This window comes from Eschrichtius robustus, chromosome 7 (assembly GCF_028021215.1).
Source record: "Eschrichtius robustus isolate mEscRob2 chromosome 7, mEscRob2.pri, whole genome shotgun sequence".
Lineage (NCBI taxonomy): Eukaryota > Metazoa > Chordata > Mammalia > Artiodactyla > Eschrichtiidae > Eschrichtius > Eschrichtius robustus.
Genome location: NC_090830.1, coordinates 110707046 through 110727282, shown reverse-complemented (window position 1 = coordinate 110727282; position 20237 = coordinate 110707046). Strand labels below are relative to the sequence as shown.

The 20237-nt window shown below is 42.0% G+C and overlaps 1 protein-coding gene across 2 annotated transcripts in view; it reads left to right on the top strand.

Annotated features, from left to right (window-relative positions):
• The window catches only part of DNMBP (dynamin binding protein), a 123206-nt gene that overhangs the window by 49873 nt on the left and 53096 nt on the right, over positions 1-20237 (top strand). For both annotated transcript variants that reach the window (XM_068548358.1, XM_068548356.1), the window contains exon 4: positions 4162-6165. In XM_068548358.1, coding sequence (XP_068404459.1) covers positions 4162-6165 — 2004 coding nt within the window. The remainder of the gene's footprint in view (positions 1-4161; positions 6166-20237) is intronic.

Genomic DNA, 20237 nt, shown 5'->3' with positions numbered 1-20237 from the left:
ACTGGGACATCCACCTCCAGCAGCAGCAGGATTGGAGCCCCAGAGGGAACCAGCTGCCCCCTGGGTGTGTCCAACACTGGAAGGTCCTCCCACACTGGGCAGCCTGAGAGTGTGTCCTCATCCACTCTCTCTGGCCACAGCCAGAAAAAGCAAGGGGTGGCTGGGAGAATCTGGAACTTTATTTTAAAACATCTTTGTAGCAAGCTGCCCAGCAAGAGGCGCCATAATAAAGTGAGCCCATGTGAACCCCATGGATGACCGAGGCAGGAAGGTCAGGCCGTCGCGCTCCCTGGGGCCCGGTCCAGTGGAAGATGAGTGTGTTCTCTGCACGGCCTTCAGAAGCATCGTATCCAAGACCCTGGCCAGCTCAGAGGATGGTCCGGAGCAGCCCGGGCGACCGAAAGCGAGGCCACTATGGCTGCAGGTCTGCCCCTCAACCCCCACCTGGGTGAAACTTCAGAGACTGGACTGTCATTCCTGGGGCACGTCTCCCCTCCCCTACTCTTCTGTCTTCCGTGTTGGTGGGGGAGGGGGATAGTTCTTGTTCCAAGAACTCCTTGGTTCTTCCAATTCTAGTTAGTAAACTTGATGCTCCAGAAAGATGTATCACACTCTGCTTTGCGTCGTCCCTGCACAGAATTGGGGCTGTGCATTTTCCAGTGAGACAAGTGTGTAGCCATGTAGTGCTTGGAGTTAATCAGAACAGCTGGTTCCCTGGTTCAGTAAGCCCTTGAACACACGGGTGACTGGAGCAGGGTCTTCTTCCCAGAGGCCTCTCTCTGGGGGCACATGCTCTCGGAGGCATCACCTGCACAGTTCCATTGGCTCTCGTGCGCTTACAGGTCACTTGCCGACTGCGGAATCCTTCACCGCAAGACACAGAGCACTCTGACCACGTGCCAGTGAACCACCTCGAGGGGCAGTCCCAGATGTTACAGGGCTGGAACCCAGCCAGCGGCTTCTGGAGGTGCTCACAGAAGGCCTCACTCACTTCCTGCCCGTTGGCCATTACACACTGGGGTCTCTGAACTCGGGCTCCCAAGTGGCCGCAAGTGGCCGAACAATGTGTCCAGCTACCAAGCTCCCAGAAAGTCTCCAGCAAGTGGAGGATGGATGATGCCATCGCCTTTCCAAGAGCATTGGTGGCTGTACAGACGTAGGTTCCTTCACTTTCAAGGGAAGCATTCTGCAACAACAGGGATCCACTTTTACAGGACATTGGATGGTCACGTTTGCTCGCTGGGGTGCTTCCACGATGCCTCCAGTCACGACGGAGAGATGGCTGTGCTCCGGTCTGGTGATATTTCTTCCAATAGACAAGATGACAGGTGCCTCTGCATACAGCACAGAAGAACTTTCCACATCCGAACCGAGATGATTAGCGACAGAACATCCATATATTCCTTGTTCTTTCTTTGTAGGTTTCTGTATCTGTATTTCCCCCATTCCATCCACAATGACTCTTTATAGGTTGGGACAGTATCCAACTTTCCTTTTTTAACTTGTCTCTCCAAAGGCCGAGCTATTGCCACACGCTGCACTTTATAAGAATTAAGATGCCGTTTGTAGGTAGTACCAAGATCAATCTCCCCCTGCTTTGGTTTATACTCTTCTGGTGCATGGTGAGGCTGTTTGACTATTTCATAAGGACGAGAATCCGACCCGCAGGTAAAAATCTGACACAGACACCAGGTCCTCATGCTCCCGGCTCGCGGGGTCGGCTCCACAGCTCCTCCGCACCCGCAGCTTTTGCAACTCCACCGCGCCGGCCTCGGCAACCGCCGGGGCGCGGCTAATGGACCACGCTTTTATTCTTAATCGCCAAAAGACCTACTGTGTCTGAACAGTAGCCATGTCTCCAGTGAATTCCCTCTGTGGTCCTGATGTAATGGCCTTAGAACTAGTGGGGGGAAAAGTCACTTGTAATTCTCAGGACCCCAAGCTCTGACCAATGGTTATTGAATCAGAAATTAAAGGAAAATAGAAATACAGGACCAAGACCCTATTTTCAGGGACATCTAAGCAAAACAGTATGAAATCAGTGAAAATGTATTGGGTGCCTACCAGTAAATGCAAAATCTTACATTAGAAGCTGTGTAGTATATAAAAATACAAGTGTCAAAATTGTTGATATAAGTGATAATTTCTTTAGTAGGCTACAGATGGCCAAGATGTGTGTAGGCTTCTAAGGTTTATCAGGGAAGCATGCTGAGGTTCCAGATGGAGAGGCTTCTATAGGAGACAATGAAAGTCCCCTTGTGTGGAATAGGGTCTCAGAGGTGAGATAATATTGGATATCTGGGGATGGGGCCAGGGGAGGTTGTGACTGGATGTGAATACCAGTTTGCACTGAGGTGAAAACATAAGAGTAGCCTTTTGGTAGCTTAGTTAACTAAACCTCTTTGGAGAGTGTCCACAGCAAACTTATTTTTTTTAATATATTTCAGGTAGTAAGAATAGGATTATTAGAGTAGAAGCCTTAGGCGGTAGGAAGAAGCCTTCATGGTAAACGTTTGAGCAGGGGAGGGATATGATAAAATGGGTACATTTGTAATCTTAGTTTGGCATGAATCATTTGGTAGACTGGAAGAGACAGTGTCTGGGGCGAGGTTTAAAAGAGTGAGATGATGGGAGTTGGATGAGGTAGCAAAGAGTAAGGACGAATGGAATAAATATTTTGAGAGAAGAAATTAGAGGACAAAAGGAAGTTAGAAGCGTGGAGCTAGTTAAAAAAATTAAAACTGATAATCTACAAAATGAATAGTTCATAATCAGATAATTAAAAGTTTGCTGCAAAACAATTTGCTGCAAAACTATAGGGTAATTTTTTAACTGGGGCAAATCCTTGCCTCACCTTCTTCAATAATAAGGCAGATGCTAACTGTTTAGATTATATTTTGTGAAGATAGCCTGAAACAACAATATTGGAACTACTGGTTATTTTCAAAAACAAACTGCCGATTACTAGAACATTCTTCTAAGATTTCATTATGATGTATTTTCAGGATAAGGAGAGTTCAAGAAGGGCTCTAACAAAGTGAGAGAGTGGCATGGACATATATACACTACCAAATGTAAAACTGATAGCTAGTGGGAAGCAGCCGCATAGCACAGGGAGATCAGCTTGGTGCTTTGTGACCACCTAGAGGGGTGGGATAAGGAGGGTGGGAGGGAGACGCAAGAGGGAAGAGATATGGGGATATATGTATATGTATAGCTGATTCACTTTGTTATAAAGCAGAAACTAACACACCATTGTAAAGCAATTATACTCCAATAAAGATGTTTAAAAAAAAAAAAAAGAAGGGCTCTGGAGAAAATAAATGAACAGTTTGTTGTCCACACCCTGCACTTCCAACCCATTCCTGAAGATTTCTTTCTTTGTTCGATTTTTGATATTGAATATAATTTGGTGTGAGAAATTAGATCCATCTATTCAAAGGACTATAGTGGCCATGAATATATTCTTCATCGTTTATAAATGAATCCAGTGGTACAGACTATTGTTGGTAGTAGCATTTCTCAAACTTTTTGATCTCAGGATCCCTTTACATTCTTAGAAGTTTTTGAGACCCTAAAGAGCACTTGCTTGTGTGAGTCTATTGATATTTACCGTATTAGCTGTTAAAGCTGAGACATTTTTTAAATTATCAGTTTATTTTTAAAAACTCATATTAGCATTAATAACATAAATAACAGTTTATGAAAAATAACTAGTTTCCTAAACAAAAAAAATTTAGTGAGAAGAGTAACATTGGTTTGCATTTTTTGCAGATGTCTTTAATATTTGGTTTAATAGAAGAAGTCTAGATTCTTTTACTTGAATCTATATTCAGTTTGCCACGTTACATTGTTTTGGCTGAAGTATATGAAGTGTATGAAGAAAATATGATAGTTTTGACCTCACAGACCCTCTGAAAGGATCTTAGGGATCCACCCCCAGGGTTCCGCAGACCACATTTTGAAAACCATGGGTTTACAGGAATGTTCACTGTATTGTCACTAAATTGTCAAAAAGTGTTCATGCACTTAAAACTCTAGGTTTATATTCCCTTGAATTTGGTAGCTATTTAAGATGATGAGTTGCACTATTAGTTATACCAGTATCCTGCTGAGGTGATAACCGAGGTCATTATCTTTGCTTCTCTTCTCTTTCTTCAGGTGACCTAGTGGTTCTCCATGGCACTCCCACTGCCGGCTGGCTGCAGGGCCGGAGCTGCTGGGGTGCCCGGGGCTTCTTCCCGTCCTCATGTGTTAGGGAGCTCTGCCTCTCCTCACAGAGTCGGCAGTGGCACTCACAGAGTGCCCTTCTCCAGATTCCCGAGTATTCAATGGGACAAGCCCGGGCACTGATGGGGCTCTCTGCCCAGCTGGATGAGGAGCTGGACTTCAGAGAAGGGGATGTGATTACCATTATTGGAGTTCCTGAACCAGGCTGGTTTGAAGGGGAGTTAGAGGGTCGAAGAGGCATTTTTCCGGAAGGTTTTGTAGAGCTTTTGGGGCCCCTGAGGACTGTGGATGAGTCAGTAAGTTCTGGAAATTGCGATGACTGCATTACTAACGGTGAAGTAGATACCAACACAGGAGAAGAGAGACAGCCAGAAGAGGAAGGCGAGCAGCCAGCCACCTACGGGATTGCCCTCTACAGATTCCAAGCCCTGGAGCCAAATGAGTTGGATTTCGAAGTAGGCGATAAAATCCGAATCCTGGGGACCCTGGAAGATGGCTGGCTAGAAGGATCACTGAAGGGCAGGACAGGCATCTTTCCTTACCGCTTTGTAAAGTTATGTCCTCAAGCAAGGGTGGAGGAAACCATGGATCTGCCGCAGGAAAGCAGCCTCACCAACATCCCTGACACATCTTTGGATTGTTCGGAGAACTCCTTAGAAGTGGAAGGAACAAGACATGAATCTCCTGAGTATAAAGCAGAGAAGTCCAACTCAGTTATTTCTGAAACATCCACTTCCCCACTGGAGCATCTGACTTCTGAGTATGAAGAAGACAAAAACTCTCACTGGAACACGGGCACCTCAGAAGGGCCCCCAAGAAGCACAGGTTCAGGGCACGAACAGCTTCTTGCCAAATACTCTTCCACAAAGGATCCTTCAGAGGTGGTCAATGGTGTTGCGTCCCAAACTCCAGTACCTTTTCATCCCGAATTGCAGAAAAACCAGTATTATTCTATAGGAGGAGGAAGCAACCCCCGCCCCGACCAGTACTCTGACCCTCTTCCTCTAGAAGCAAGGACTAGAGACTACTCCAGCCTACCTCCCAGAAGAACATACTCCCAGCCGAAAACCCTTCAGAAGCCAGTGCCACCTCTTCACAGCACCTTTTCCCGTTTAGCCTCCAGGGCAGTCAGACCCAGCCAGTTGAGCCCTCAACTCCAGGGCATGGCGCGGTGTGTGAAAAAGCACCTCACACCCAAAGAAAATGCTTCCAGCTTTTGCTCTGCATCAGAGAGATCAGAGATGAAGCCTGGTCTGCAAGACAAGGCACCTGCTGTGGAAGCAATGGCACTTTCACAGGGAGACGGCAACACGGACCTGGATTCTAAGTTGACACAACAACTGATAGAGTTTGAGAAGAGCTTGTCAGGGCCCGGCACAGAACCAGATAAAATTTTGCGCCACTTTTCAATCATGGACTTTAACTCCGAAAAGGATATTTTCCGAGGTTCCTCGAAGCTAATCATCCAGCAGGGGCTGCCCGAGAGGAGAAAGGCTCTAAGGCCACCGCCACCCCGTCCCTGTACTCCAGCATCCACTGCTCCCCATTTGCCAGTGGACCAGAACCTGAGACCGGAACCACCCTTGGCAATGCGACCCTCTCGCCCCGCTCCCCTGCCTCCCTCGGCCCAGCAGAGAACGAATGCAGTACCCCCCAAGCTCCTAACCTGTAACCGTCCTGGCTGGGAGACCCTAGAAAAGGAGGGCCCTGAGAACATGGAGAAGACTTTGGACCAGACTTCCCAGTGTCCCTTAGTCTTGGTGAGGATTCAGGAGATGGAACAGGACTTGGATATGTGCTGCAGGGCTCAAGAAGAGCTGAACTTACTGTTGGAGGAGAAGCAAGAAGAATCACTAAGGGCAGAGACCCCTGAGAATCTTGAGTTCTACGAGAGTAACATTGAGAGTTTGAACATGGAACTCCAGCAACTTAGAGGTAAGTGATGAGGAGATAGTATATACTTGTTTCTTGACACTGGCAAGTCCAAGTAACAGCCTACCCAGGTTTTTAGGGATATGTTACCATCTATGATGGACAATTAAGGAATGGTTTGCTTTTTATTACCTAATTTCTCACTCTGTCACCACAATTAGATGGCTCTGTCTGAATGTATCCTATGACCACTATAGCCTCCTAACTCCATTTGCTGCTCAGGTAAAAAAGCTCAGACCTCAGTGACATTTATACCTCCTATACCTCTGTGACATCCGTAGCAGTTGTGCAGATGGAAGTCCCCAGATATAACTTTCTTTAACCAGACTCTGCTCAGGACTGACGACTTCCAGGCTAAGACTCGTGAGAAAATGATATGTTGTATCTTTGTGGTCCAGGGACTAAGTTTCAATAATAATAATAATAACAAACATTTATTAATGTATTAATAAGCATTTGTCACAAAGAATCTTCACAGCTACCTTGAAGGTACTGGGTTAATTCATATGGCTACTTTATAGATGAGGAAACCAAGACTTGTAGAGATTAAGTAGCTTGCTAAGGGAACCGGGAATTGAGCCCATGTCTTTAACTACTATGGTTTACTGTTTCCCACCTTGCACATTCAAAAATTCAAATGCTGTCTCTTAACTTGGGGGTGACCAGGCTCTGGAGACTTCATTTGTATTCACCAGCCTATCAGGAGAAATAATTTATAAAGTAGGAAGAAGAAAAGAGTGAGATAATAGCAACTGGTCTAGGGCCTGAGGAGAGCATGACTGCATGCCCTTTGGCATGCGTGGCAGAGAGCTCTGAACCTACATGTCCTTAGGAAAGTCAATAATAAAAAGCACTCTGTGGATCTAGGAGTTGCAGGATCCTAATAAATAAAAACAAGGTAATGGTGGCCCAGAGAGACCAAATCAAGATGGCAGACCAAGTACACATACCAACTTCCCCTTGTCCCTTAGATCTCTAAAAGTGAATGAAAAAATAATAATAAAAAATTCCAAGAAGAAAGAGTATCATCAGAAGGCCAGAAATTGAGTAATTTTCTGAAAGATGGAAAGCAGACGGATTACAGAAAGAGAGGAAACCTCTGTCTAAAATATGCTCAGGCAAGAATTGCTGTGCAAGTGGGCACAGTTGTGCAGGAACTCCAAACTCAGAGGCATGGCCCTGGGAGGGTGTCCTGGAGCACATGCAGGGTGATGAGTTAGGGACCAGCCAGGTCACTGGGCCCCTGGGTCATTTGTGCTCAACAGGGCAGTGGTGACATTTGCTCTCAAGGTAAAGCACAAGGGTGAGCACTTAGACATGTCCTCAAGAGGGTGTTCATTTAATATGAGTATCTGAACTCTTGGGGAATGCCAGATACCTTGACGATTTCAGAGTGCCTGAAAAGGAATCCTGAGGGAACTTTGGCTCAGTGCTACATCCTCAAAGCCATAGCAAGCCCCAGATTCTCCATCACCTTCCATACATACGAGTTTTGAGATATACTTGTAAACTGTTCTTGTGTTAGATATACAGGTGACAGAACAAAACTCTCCCAAATTCCAGGTAGCAAGAATTTCTCAATAATGATACTTATTAGAATTAGTAGTGTTCCAGAGAAATATTATGTCTTCTTTGCCTAAAAACAGTGTGCAGTGTTTTTAAAGGACTATATGGAGTAATGGACTGGTACTGAGGGATGAAACTGGTATTCTTTTTTATTCGATTGACCTTCTTTTTCAGGACTAATTTAATAATTCAGCTGGTGTTCTTACTATGTTTTTTGGGTTTTTTTTGAGTTCTAAAAGTTTAATGCTGTGAAAGACCTGCAGTAGGTGTGTATAGTCTTAATCAGGAAACTTTTCTTTATTTGCATTCACCAAATACAGCATTGGCTGTGTTAATATTGACTTGATTGCTTTTCAATAGGTGTATTATTTATATCAATTGCTAGTATGATGAAATCACTTATTTCTTGCAATCACTGACAGTTCCTCTTAAGGTCATCTTTTTCTGTCTTCATAAAAAGTATATCCAGCAATATAAACAGTCCCTTGAAAGAGGCAGAATTAATCAGTTTGAGCACCAGGCTTTACCCCTCCAATCCAGTCCCATACAATCTCTAACCTTGAAATTTAAGGCATAAGATTTAAAGAACTTTCGATACAGTATTTATCTAATCCTGATTGATATTATATTTAGTTGTTTATATGCCTCTTGAAAATTTGAAGCCTAATGAGAAGACAGATACTGTACATTAGTTGGTTTGTCATTTCCCACACACCTGGTATAGTGTCCAACAGGTAGTAGACTCAGTAAATACTTGGTGAATTGAATTTAGTTTAACTGAATGAAATTGAAGTTTCTGCTCTACCTTCCAGAACTTTCAAAGATCTCCTTCCTCCGTTGTTACTTTGAACTTGGACTACTGGAGAGCTAAGGACTGTCGGTGCTGAGATGCTGGTCCCCTTGTCAGACACAGTTAATGGTAGCAAAATAGTCCAGTGCTGTGCCAGACCCAAAATTAGGTTTTATTGTAGCTATTGCTCCTCCTTCCTCCTCTTTTTTTTTTTTTCTTCTGTTTTTAAATAAGAAAATGTATGGACAAATGCCTAGCTATGCTTATCACGTGGTAGGCATTTAATAGGGGTTTGAGAAATTAGAAGAAAATATAATTAAGAAGCACTTCTTTTTTTTTAATTTTTTTAATTAATTTATTTATTTTTGGCTGTGTTAGGTCTTGGGTCTTTGTTGCTGTGCGCAGGCTTTCTCCAGTTGAGGCGAGCGGGGGCTACTCTTCGTTGAGGTGCGCAGGCCTCTCACCGCGGTGGCTTCTCCCATTGCGGAGCGCGGGCTCTAGGCACGTGGGCTTCAGTAGTCGCGGCACGCAGTTTCGGTAGTTGTGACTCACGGGCTCTAGGAGTGCAGGCTCAGTAGTTGTGGCACATGGGCTTAGTTGCTTCGCGGCATGTGGGATCTTCCCGGACCGGGGCTTGAACCCATGTCGCCTGCATTGGCAGGCGGACTCCCAACCACTGCGCCACCAGGGAAACCCCAAGAAGCACTTCTAATTTGCAAGACTTAAGTATAAGAAGAAAGGGTATGACTTTATTTACTTGAACTGTAGTCAACTGACTGCTCTGGTTTGTGCTTGGTGGTTTTAGAGCAGGATACACGTGACTGTTTTGTTTACATTCAGCTCCACCTTATGCGTATAAGTGTGAATCTAGTTAGATCAACAGGGAATACATTGAATGGATTCAATTTAAGTATAGGATGGTATATAGATTTACGTATAGCTCACACCTAAATATATATAGCCTTTATACTATTCTTCATATTGCTCCTTCTTAAAACTCTGGAATTATGATGTCATGAGGAGTCATTTCCTAGAAGCTCTATTTTTTTTTCAAATCTGATATGTTACCTTTAATAGTTTTCTGTTTCCAGTAGGTATCTTTCAGCTTGTTTTTTATTTTCTTTACCTATGGTAAGAATAGTTATTTTATAGTCTGCATATGATAATTCCAAGATATTAAGTCTTAGTGGGACTGTTTCTGGTGTCACATGGTTCTCATTCATGTGGTCTAGACTCCTTGTGTGTCTGGTAACCTTTTACTGTGTGCTAGTCATAGTATTTGGAAAACATTAAGACCGGAGATAAAGGCACCTGTCTCCAGAGAGGATTTGCACTTATTTCTGTCAGCTGCTTCTGGTCAGCTAATGTTTCCAAATTCCTGAAGGATAGTAATCTTTGAGATTCAGGAACAAGAAATTGGAATTCCTGGTAATTCCTAAAATTATAAATTATTCTGTATTTTTTAAAAAAAACTCTTTTATTTACATGTTCTTAAGTAATAACAGTAATGACTGTAATAATCAACAGTGAACAATTTTCCTGTGTTAGGATTATACTAAAAGTTTCAGAGATTTTATGTATATATACACATATATATGAAATAAATACATAATTTTTTATTATTATGAACCAAAATATTATGAGATTATATATTTTAATGACATGTAAAATTATTCTCTACCTGATAATAAACTTTGAAATATTTTTTACTTTTTTCTTTAAAATAATTTTGGATTTATAGAGAAGTTGCAGAGATAGTAGAGTTCCCCTAACCCTAATATCTTACATAACTCAAAAATATTTATCAAAATTAGAAAATTAACATGATACTAGACATCTGATAATATAAAAGAAGGGAATATTAACACAAAATAAATGTTAAATAAAAATAATTTAAAAACTGTAAAATCATGCCACAAATATTTAGTATTTAAAAGTGATTTTTAAAACAAAATTTTAAATACACAAAGTATTAGTTGCCCTATCTGATGGGATTGATCTTTGTTTTGTGACTAATATTCCAGACATAGAAAAAAGTTTCCTTTGTTGTTGGTTGAGTGTTAAGAATGTATCCAAAAACATCTTCAGGTGGGGCCATTAGGGTACATGTTGCTTTGCATAAGCTCATAATCTTTCTTTCTTTTTTTTTTTTTTTGGTACAGACAGGTTTTCTTTTTTTATTTTCTAGCGACTATTTGCATTGAGTATTTCTTTTTTTAAAATCTTAATGAAGTATAGGTGATTTACAATGTTGTGTTAATTTCTGCTGTACAGCAAAGTGATTCAGTTATACATATGTATTTCTATATTCTTTTGTTTTTTTAAATTAATTAATTTATTTATTTGTGGCTGCATTGGGTCTTTGTTGCTGCACATGGGCTTTCTCTAGTTGCAGCAAGCAGGGGACACTCTTCGTTGCGGTGAGCAGGTTTCTCATTGTAGTGGCTTCTCTTGTTGCGGAGCATGGGCTCTAGGCGCACGGGCTTCAGCAGTTGTGGCAAACAGGCTCAGTAATTGTGGCTCACGGGCTCTAGAGCGCTGGATCAATAGTTGTGGCGCATGGGCTTAGCTGCTCCGTGGCATGTGGGATCTTCCCGGACCAGGGCTCAAACCCATGTCTCCTGCGTTGGCAGGCGGATTCTTAACCACTGCGCTAACAGGGAAGTCCCTTATATTCTTTTTTAACAGTGAAAATACTTTGTCTACTTGCTCTGATTTTGACTTTGCCATTGGAATCAATATTGTTTTGCTAATTCAAATTTTAGACAATAAATTTGTGACAATATTCACATCTTTAAAAAATTTTTTAATTGAAATAATTAACATACAATATGATGTTAATTTCAGGTAATACAATATAATGATTCAATATTAATATTCACATCTTCTCTGCATTTCTCTTGTTAAAATACTTACAAAGAACTATAACCTATAGCAAATACAAACACTGGAAAACACTGAGCAAACATTTTTGAGTAGTATTAAAATAATGGAACATTTGCCTCTGAGTGAGATTCAACGCTACACAGAATCATGTGTTGGAATTGCCAATTTAAGGACTTATTTTACTTCTAAAATTTGATATTTCTTGGACCATCACTTACAAGGTTTATATAAAATATACTGTGCAAATAAGCTTATTAGTATTTATTTTATTTGCAAGAGTGACTCACTGTTAGCACACAGGGCCATGAACACACGTGCTTTATAAACACATTCATAACACAGCAACAGTTAAAAGCAATACTAACTGATTAGATCCTAGTCACTTTTCTCCTATGTACTTTTGTCCCGGTCAACCTTAATCTTTACTCTGTGGGTCAGTATTTTCTGCTCTTGCTTTCAGCTTGACACTGGTAGATTCTTTTAAACCAGCAATGTCTCTACATTTATTGTTAAGCTTTATTCTCACAGAGAATTATAGTATTTTCTCTTTTTTTTCCAGATTTCTTGGCTGATTTTTTTCTTACGATTCAGAAAGACATATAAATTCCCTAGGCAACGCTGAGGAGGAATTCCCACATGGAAACGATATCATTCTCAGTCCACCTCCACCTTAAACTAATTTCAAGGCTTAAAGTACCTTGGACGGTGAAGGTATTAGAGCCCGAGATGTAATTTTGCAGGAGGGCTGGTCCAGTTCTGATTCTCTCTCAGGAGTCTCTGGAATCTTAGCTTATTATAGAAAAAGTCTCCTTTTAGACTCCTTACCTTGCCTTGGGCTTTGGGTTATTGACCTCTTCTCCCCAGAGGGCCATTGAAACAAAAGCTGAGTTTTCTGGGACTGGTAGATGCCCCAGGGCATTGTAGTTTCTGTGGTTATTTACCTCTCTGGATTCTAGTTTTCCTTTTGGTTTTGGCCTGTACTCTACCATCTTGTCATTGTGTTGATAGTTTTTTAAAAATAGTTCATCTAACTTTTTAAGCTTTCTTTCTGTGAGATGGTTGGCCTAAACTTCAATTATTGGAAATAGAAAGTCCATTATTAGTAGTTTTAGATAAGCCAGTGTTTGGCTATGTCTGAGAATTAGGAGTTTTAAGTTTGGAATTATCATGTAGAGTCAGGGTAGAATACTAGGAGGCATTTTTGAGTATAGTGTGTTGGGGAATGATATGTCATTGTAGGCTTCAGGATGGTATCGAGTCAATCACTCACTCATCCAGCAAATGTTGGTGAAGTTTTTACCATGTGCCAGGCATTGTGTTAAGGGTAGGGTATATAGTAATAAACATAGATGTGTTGTCTGCCTTCCAGGAGCTTCTGGTCGAATGAGTTGCTAATTAATAAGTAGAAGTCCATATCTAAAACACAGTACCTTTTACTAGTTTGGGAAAGAATTCTTACACCTGAGGCATTCCAAGGAGTCTTCAGAGTAAAAAATTGCTTAATAATTTAAGCATATAATAATAATTGAGTTCCCTGGTGGCCTAGTGGTTAGGATTCCGGGCTTTCACTGCCATGGCCCGGGTTTAATCCCTGGTCGGGGAACTGAGATCCTGCAAGCTGCGGGGCATGGCCAAAACAAAAACAAAACCAAAAATGGTACCTTCAAATCTGATAAATAGTTTGGCTTCTGAAGCAGTAGAAATATTCAGGGTTAGTCCACAGACTTTTCAGATTTACCAGTACAAGTTACTTTTAGAAGTCCTTATTAGAACTACATCCTGTGGCCCTGAGAGAATCTCATTTTAGCATATCATAGTCCTTTTCTACCTCGAGGAGAGGTTCACATGCCTGAATTGGACAGTCAGGGTTGTACATTCATTTCTTTACTCAGCAAACATTTCTTCAGCACATAGTATGACCCAGGCACTGGCTATACACTGATTAATAAAAAGGATATAGTCATAGGATCATTCATATTTGTGTATCTTTGAAACTCTAGTGATCATACTGATATTGACCTCTGTATTTAATCACACTGTCTGTCTGTCTTGCTGCCTTTGAATTATGGCCATAGTTAATTTCCGTGTGGGCCAAGACCCTGTTGTTCTAAATCAGTGCAGTGGATGGTAAATTGTAGAGTCAGCCTCTTTCACATCAGGAACCTTGCTCCTAAACGTCTCCCCTTAAGGTAATGCCAGGAAGAAGGTTGACCAGAGACTCTCGGGGTAATTTTTAATTTGAATTTTAAATGACTGTTGCACATCAAATCAGAATATGTTTTTCAGGAAAGTAACATTTTCACCAAGATACCGGGTGAGATCTAAGGTCCACTAAAGAGAGCCATTAGGTTAACCAGTTGGAGAATGACTGATATGGAATAATAACATCTTTACACTGTAGTGATATATAATATTCCAGACAGATTTTTAAAAATTGAAAGTATAGTTTTTCTACATACAGAAGCAATTTATTATTCTGAAGACTCCTTGGAATGCCTCAGGTATAAGAATTCTTTCCCAAACTAGTAAAAGGTAATAGAGTTTAAAAGGTAAAACGTTTTGTGGTCTTTCGAGATGTAAAAGTTCATGTAAAAGAAATAATGATTTTTCTTTCTAGTTTGTCAGTACGTAAGAAAAAACCCAATATCCTCGGCCTTTGTAACATCTAGTTCAGGGTGTTGGCTCAGTAAAAATTAGCTCAGTTACTTGTAATGGATTTTATCTTGGTATAAATCCATAAAACAGCAACCATAGTCAGAAGCCATTCAGAGTCCATGTTGATTCAGGACAGAAGCTAGTTTTCCTTTTAGGAGACAGGGTTTAATGTATGTCAAGAAACGTAGCTAGGAATGGTTAACTTACTTATAATTAGCCCATGACTCACTAGTCTTTGCAGTTTGTAGTGTGGCTTTGTGAACATTTCTTCACCTCAGCTCCAGGCGGAGGGGTGGAGAAACTGGAATAGCTCCAGGGACTTCAAGTATGGGTTTCAGATTTCACCCAGGCTTTGCAGCACTTAGTGAGAGGACCTACCTCTAGCTAGCCTCCTGCCTCAGCCACAGGCATTCCTGCTGCCACTGGCTACCTGAGTGTGTTGACTACTGCTGTTCACTTTACCAGATGTAGCAAGACCCCAAAGATGAAAAACTCTGGGGCAGTCATTTATTCAATAAATACTGTTGAGCTCCTGCTATATTCCAGGCAGCGTTCTAGAGTTACAGCAGTGATCTCTGCCCCCATGGGGAGAGACAAACAATAAATAAAAATATACGTTTTCTTAAGAGGCAAAAGAACCTATGGAATCAGGGAAGTGACTTTTGAGTGAAGATCTGAATGATTGTAGGAAGCCAGCCAAGCCATTTTGGGGGTTGGGGGAGATTATTTCAGGCAGCTAGAACAGCAAGTATAAGAGTGTGCCTGTTGTTTGAGGAATAGCAAGGAGGCCAGTTCAACTCGAGCAAAGGCATGGGCTTTGTAGCCCATCATTCGGAGTAAGACGAGAAGCCCCAGGAAGGTTCTGAGCAGGGGAGCAACATGATCTGACTTAGAACTTTACAGAGTCACTCTGGCTGTGGCGCTGAGAAAAGACAGAAGTGCAGAGGCAGAGAGACCAGTAAGGAGGCTACTGTAATGATCCAGGCAAGAGGTGATGGTAGCTTGCACCAGGACGGCAGAGTGGGGTTGAGGAGAAGTGATCAGTTATTTTGAGCATCATATATAAGGTATATTTGAGTTGGAGCCAGTAGGACTTGCTGGTGGATTGGATGTGAGGCGAAAGAGATGAGGATGACCCTGAGATTGAGCAACTGGAAGGATTGGAGTTGCCAGTAATTTCTCAATTAATGGTGAAGAGTGCAGGAGGCGCTGGTTGGTGGGGGAGGTGGGACGAGGCAGAGGTCAACTGCACAATTTGATACACAGGCCAGAGTTCAGAGGAGTTAGGCCTGGAGACATAAATTTGGGACAAATGAATTTTGACAGCACATAGACATAAATTCTTTCAGCACATAGACATTATTTAAAGTCATGACATTTAATGAGATTACTTAAAAAAACAAAAAAAGTATAGATAGAGAAAAAGAGAAGAGGCCCAGGGAGTGCGCTGTCTGGAAGATAGGAACTGAAAGAGTAGGATGATGACAGCAATTATAAATAATTGAGCGCTTATACTTTGTCAAACAATGTGCTAGGTGCTTTTATACACTTTTTCCAGTTCCCAAAATTGTCCACATCTGACAGAGGAGAAAACTGAGGTTTGCCCAAAGTCTCACAGTTGGTAAGTGGGAGAGCCAGGATTCAGATTCAGGTGGGTTTCACTGTACAGCTTTATGTACATTCTCACTGTGCCACAGTGAAGTGCCAGCGTGTTTTGACTTAAGGAGGGATTGCTTGACCTCTGAGAGTGGGTGGTAGGAAGCAACAGTTGGAAAACTCAGATCTGCAAGTGCTCAAGGTGGAAGGGGATCCCAAATGACTCTTGCCAACTTACTTCCAAAATAATTTATGCAGACAATAACATTTTTAGTACTCTCATTGGTTGAAAACTATTTGCTAAATTACATATATCTGTGGATTTAAGAGCATATATGTATGTATTGACATATATATATATTTTAAAAATTATTTATTTATTTATTTATTTATTATTATTATTATTTTTTTTTTGGCTGTGTTGGGTCTTCGTTTCTTTGCGAGGGCTTTCTCTAGTTGCGGCGAGCGGGGACGACTCTTCATCGCGGTGCGCGGGCCTCTCACTGTCGCGGCCTCTCTTGTTGCGAAGCACGGGCTCCAGATGCGCAGGCTCAGTAGTTGTGGCTCACGGGCCTAGTTGCTCCGCGGCATGTGGGATCTTCCCAGACCAGGGCTCGAACCCGTGTCCCCTGCATTGGCAGGCAGATTCTCAACCACTGCGCCACCAGGGAAGCCCTATATATATTTTTTAAATATTTAATCCTTCCTCACAGATATACTTTTGACTGTTGGCTTATCATGAAGTTACTTAAGTTTCCGAAGTGTTTACTCATTCATACTAGTAACACCCCCAAGCTGCTCACGGATTCCAGTTTCTCTGTTTGAACCCTCACCTAACTCACCTTTAAGTTCATCATAAGGTTTAAACTCTAAAACATCTTGAATGCTTCTCTCAGCCCTGTCCATTTAGAACATTTACATCCTTCAAAGTATATCAGATCCCCCCAACACCTCTTATTTTCCTGTATTCCAGTCTTTTTTTTTTTTTTTTTACAGTGCTCTCAGACTCTTTTCTCTGTGTTTCTGCCTTCCCCTATCCCAGTCAGTTGTCTTTTCATTAGTCCATAGTCTCTTCCTTTACTGGGGAACTTACTTTTTGATCTTAAGTATCTGTCTTCTCCCTCATTTCCAGACCCTCTTCCCACTTAGCTGGAGGCTGTTGCTGTATTGATATCCCTTGAGTTACTTTAACCTTAATGATAGGGTCTTCTTTACAACTCCTCCTAATTAACCCTTAGGCTGAGAGGCAGCTGCAGTAAGAGTGGACACCACATTCCTAGTCAAGGAATTTCTTGAATTCCTACTGTGTGCTAGGTAACTGGGTACAAAGGAAAAGACCTGGGGCAGCCAATGTTTAGGAATGTGGAAGACAAGGGAGATGAACTAGCAAAGGAAAAGGAGCAGCCAGTCAAGTGAAGGAAGAGCTTTAAGAAAGAGAAAGTGACTGTGTCCAAAAGCTACTGAGAGGCCAAGTAAGATGAAGTCTCAGAAATGACCATTGGATTGGATGATCTTGTCAAGGGCAGTTTCAGTAAAGTGATAACAAAGGGATAAAAGCCTTATTGGAATGGATTAAAGATAGAGTGAGAGGTAAGGAAATGGAGGCATTGAGTATTTGGCTTGCTCAAGTCTTTCAAAGCAGAAGTTGTTTGTAAGATGGGAAACAGGACTTCCCTGGTGGCACAGTGGTTAAGAATCCGCCTGCCAATGCAGCGGACACGGGTTCGAGCCCTGGTCTGGGAAGATCCCACATGCCACGGAGCAACTAAGCCCGTGCGCCACAACTACTGAGCCTGCGCTCTAGAGCCCACAAGCCACAACTACTGAGCCCGCGTGCCACAACTACTGAAGCCCGCGTGCCTAGAGCTCGTGCTCCACAGCAAGAGAAGCCCCCGCTCACCGCAACTAGAGAAAGCCCGTGTGTAGCAACGAAGACCCAATGCAGCCAAAAATAAATAAATAAAATTTTTAAAAAGATGGGAAACATTCATAGGCTCATGAGACTGATGGTTAGAGTGGGCATACTGAAGAGCAGGAGAGGGAGGGCCTAATTGCCGAAACAAAGTCTTTGAGGGGTCAGGAGGGAGTGGATCAGTGAACCAACAGAGAGAGAGATTGGCCTGTTATCAGCAGAGACAGTTCTTCCATTCTAACAAGAGGGAAAGCAGAGCAGATGGTTACAGATGCAGGTAGGATGGTAGATTTGATGGTGAAAAGATGAAGAAACAGGTTTAGAGAGCTTAAGTAACTTTCCCAAGATTATATAGCTAGTTAGTGGCAGAGTCAGGATTCAAAAAAAAGCACAGCCTGTGCTTTTAACTTGTAAGCTCTCCTGCCCTCTGCCTCGCATCTAGCATGTGCCCAATAAATATGACCACCATCAACTCATTAAACATGGGAGTACCTCTTGTGCCCCACGTACAGAGCTGTGCTGGAGGTTGGACGTGGTCCTTGCCCTCAAGCTTTCAGTGTAATAAAAGGAGGTAAACAAGTATAATAAAGTAACAGGTAAAATGAGAGGGATATTTGCATGGTGCTCTGGAAAATAGCAAGAACTATGGGAATCAGAGAGTGTCATTGGGGCAGAGTTAGACAGTGAGGAGGAGTTGATCATCAGGCTGGAGGAACCACATGGGCAGTTACAGAGATACTGTGAAAAGTTTAGGTAATTACCTGTTCTTACTAGATTTTTTTTTTTTTTTTTTTTTTTACTGTCTCCTCCCTTTTGTTCCTTTACCTTTCCTCTACTTTCTGCCTCTTTTCTCTCATCCTTCAAATCCTGCTGCCCCACCTTCACTTCTAGCATTATGTTCGGAGAATTTCTATCCAGGGATGGTCATTGTAGCTGATCGCCCACCCTGTAGTAACAAGTAACAAACATCATGGCAGAGTGCGGCTCAGGGCTTTTGAAGAGGGCCTGTGGAATGTGACTTGTATCAAGTGAAAGGGAAGATAACTATCTACAAAGCTGTATTTCACCAGTAGGACTAGGACTGAGAAAAATAGGAAAGTTATTCCTCCTTTATGCTCCTCGTTCCCTTGGGCCACATTTCTTTGCACACAGATTTATCACATGAAAAGAGCAGCCCATTCACAGCTTTTGATTAGTTCTGGTTCTCAGTAATGAGGCAAACCTGAGGCAGTTTACATTTTTATACAGGCTATATCTTTAAAGTCCCACAGGCAGTAGGGCTTAGAAAAAGAGAAGAGGGGGTGAGGTGGGGAGAGGGGAGCTCCATATTATAACCAGCTATTCACTCTCCACTCATCCAAAGGTCATTTCTTTTTACCTTTGTGTAACCTTTACTACTGGATTGTTTTATAACGAGTATCCTTCTTACCTGTAATTTATCCTCTTTTTATCTGTTCTCTTCGTGGATTTACTAGGTGTGTTTCTTATCATGCTAGCTTTATCAAAGACTTTAAGTTGCCAAAGGAAACTCTGTTTTCCATAACAGTTAGGGAAAGATATATCTTTACTTTTAACTTAGAAATAAGTAAGATTGTAGAATTTTAGATTTAAAGTGGCAGAGAAACTGTTAACTTCTTCATTTTACGTATAAGAAAACTGACAGCCAGAGAAGTTAAGCATAGCTACAAACTGGTTATTAGCAGAAATTGAACTTCTAGAAGCTAGCTGTCCTGATTCCTCCTCCCGTGTGCCCTCTTTTACACTGTTCCTCTGTATAACTCATAGTCAAAGCTGTCCTCCCAAATTACGTTGTCATCCTATTGGTTTGTGAACCAAATCACAGTCTTTATCGGGTTTAGGCAGTAGGTTTTAGATGATTGAGCCAGTCGATACTGGACAGTCTTTCTGTGACTGTGCTGGTACCAGTGCTCATCGCAGTTGGGTGGTGAGGATCAGCACTGGGGCAGGGTGGAAGTAGGCCAGGACTGGAGACAAAGACGGAACGGCAGCGTGGGGCGAGGTGTGCGCACACTTGCCTCGGCAGTGGTCCACCCCTGAATTAGACCATGATGGAGTGTACTTGTTTGTTTACTTGGTTTGAGGGAAATTAAGGCTTTCCTATGTTTTTGAGATACTCCTCTGAGTCTAGTGCCGTGAAGTCAGACAGATCTGGGTTCAAATTATGGCCCCTCCTTGTACTGGTTTATGTGATCTTGGACAGGTTTTTCAAAGTCTCAGAGATTCTTTCTTTATCTGTGGTAAAATAAAGATAATATAATATCCTCCTTACAGTTAGTGAAGATCAAAGAACATTTATATCAACTTCCTAGCCCCTCATCCTGATCCTGGCACTTAATACACACTTGACAACACGGCAGCTGCCAGGGCTGTTGCTACTACTGCAACAGAACTATGGAACAAAAACCTTTGCATGAAAATCAGATTTAAAAATCTAGAGGTTCATTCAGTAACTATTAGTGTGGAGCCTAAAAGGTGTGTAACAGCACATTAGGTATTTGAGGAAAGGAAAAAGGAGTTGCAAGGAAAATAGAAGCATGGATTTTTAAAACTGAAGGAATCAAAGATGTCATTGAGGCCAGCTGCCTCATTTTATAGTTGGGTCCGTTGAGTCCCAGAGAGAATAAGTGGTTTACCCAAGAGTAAACATCT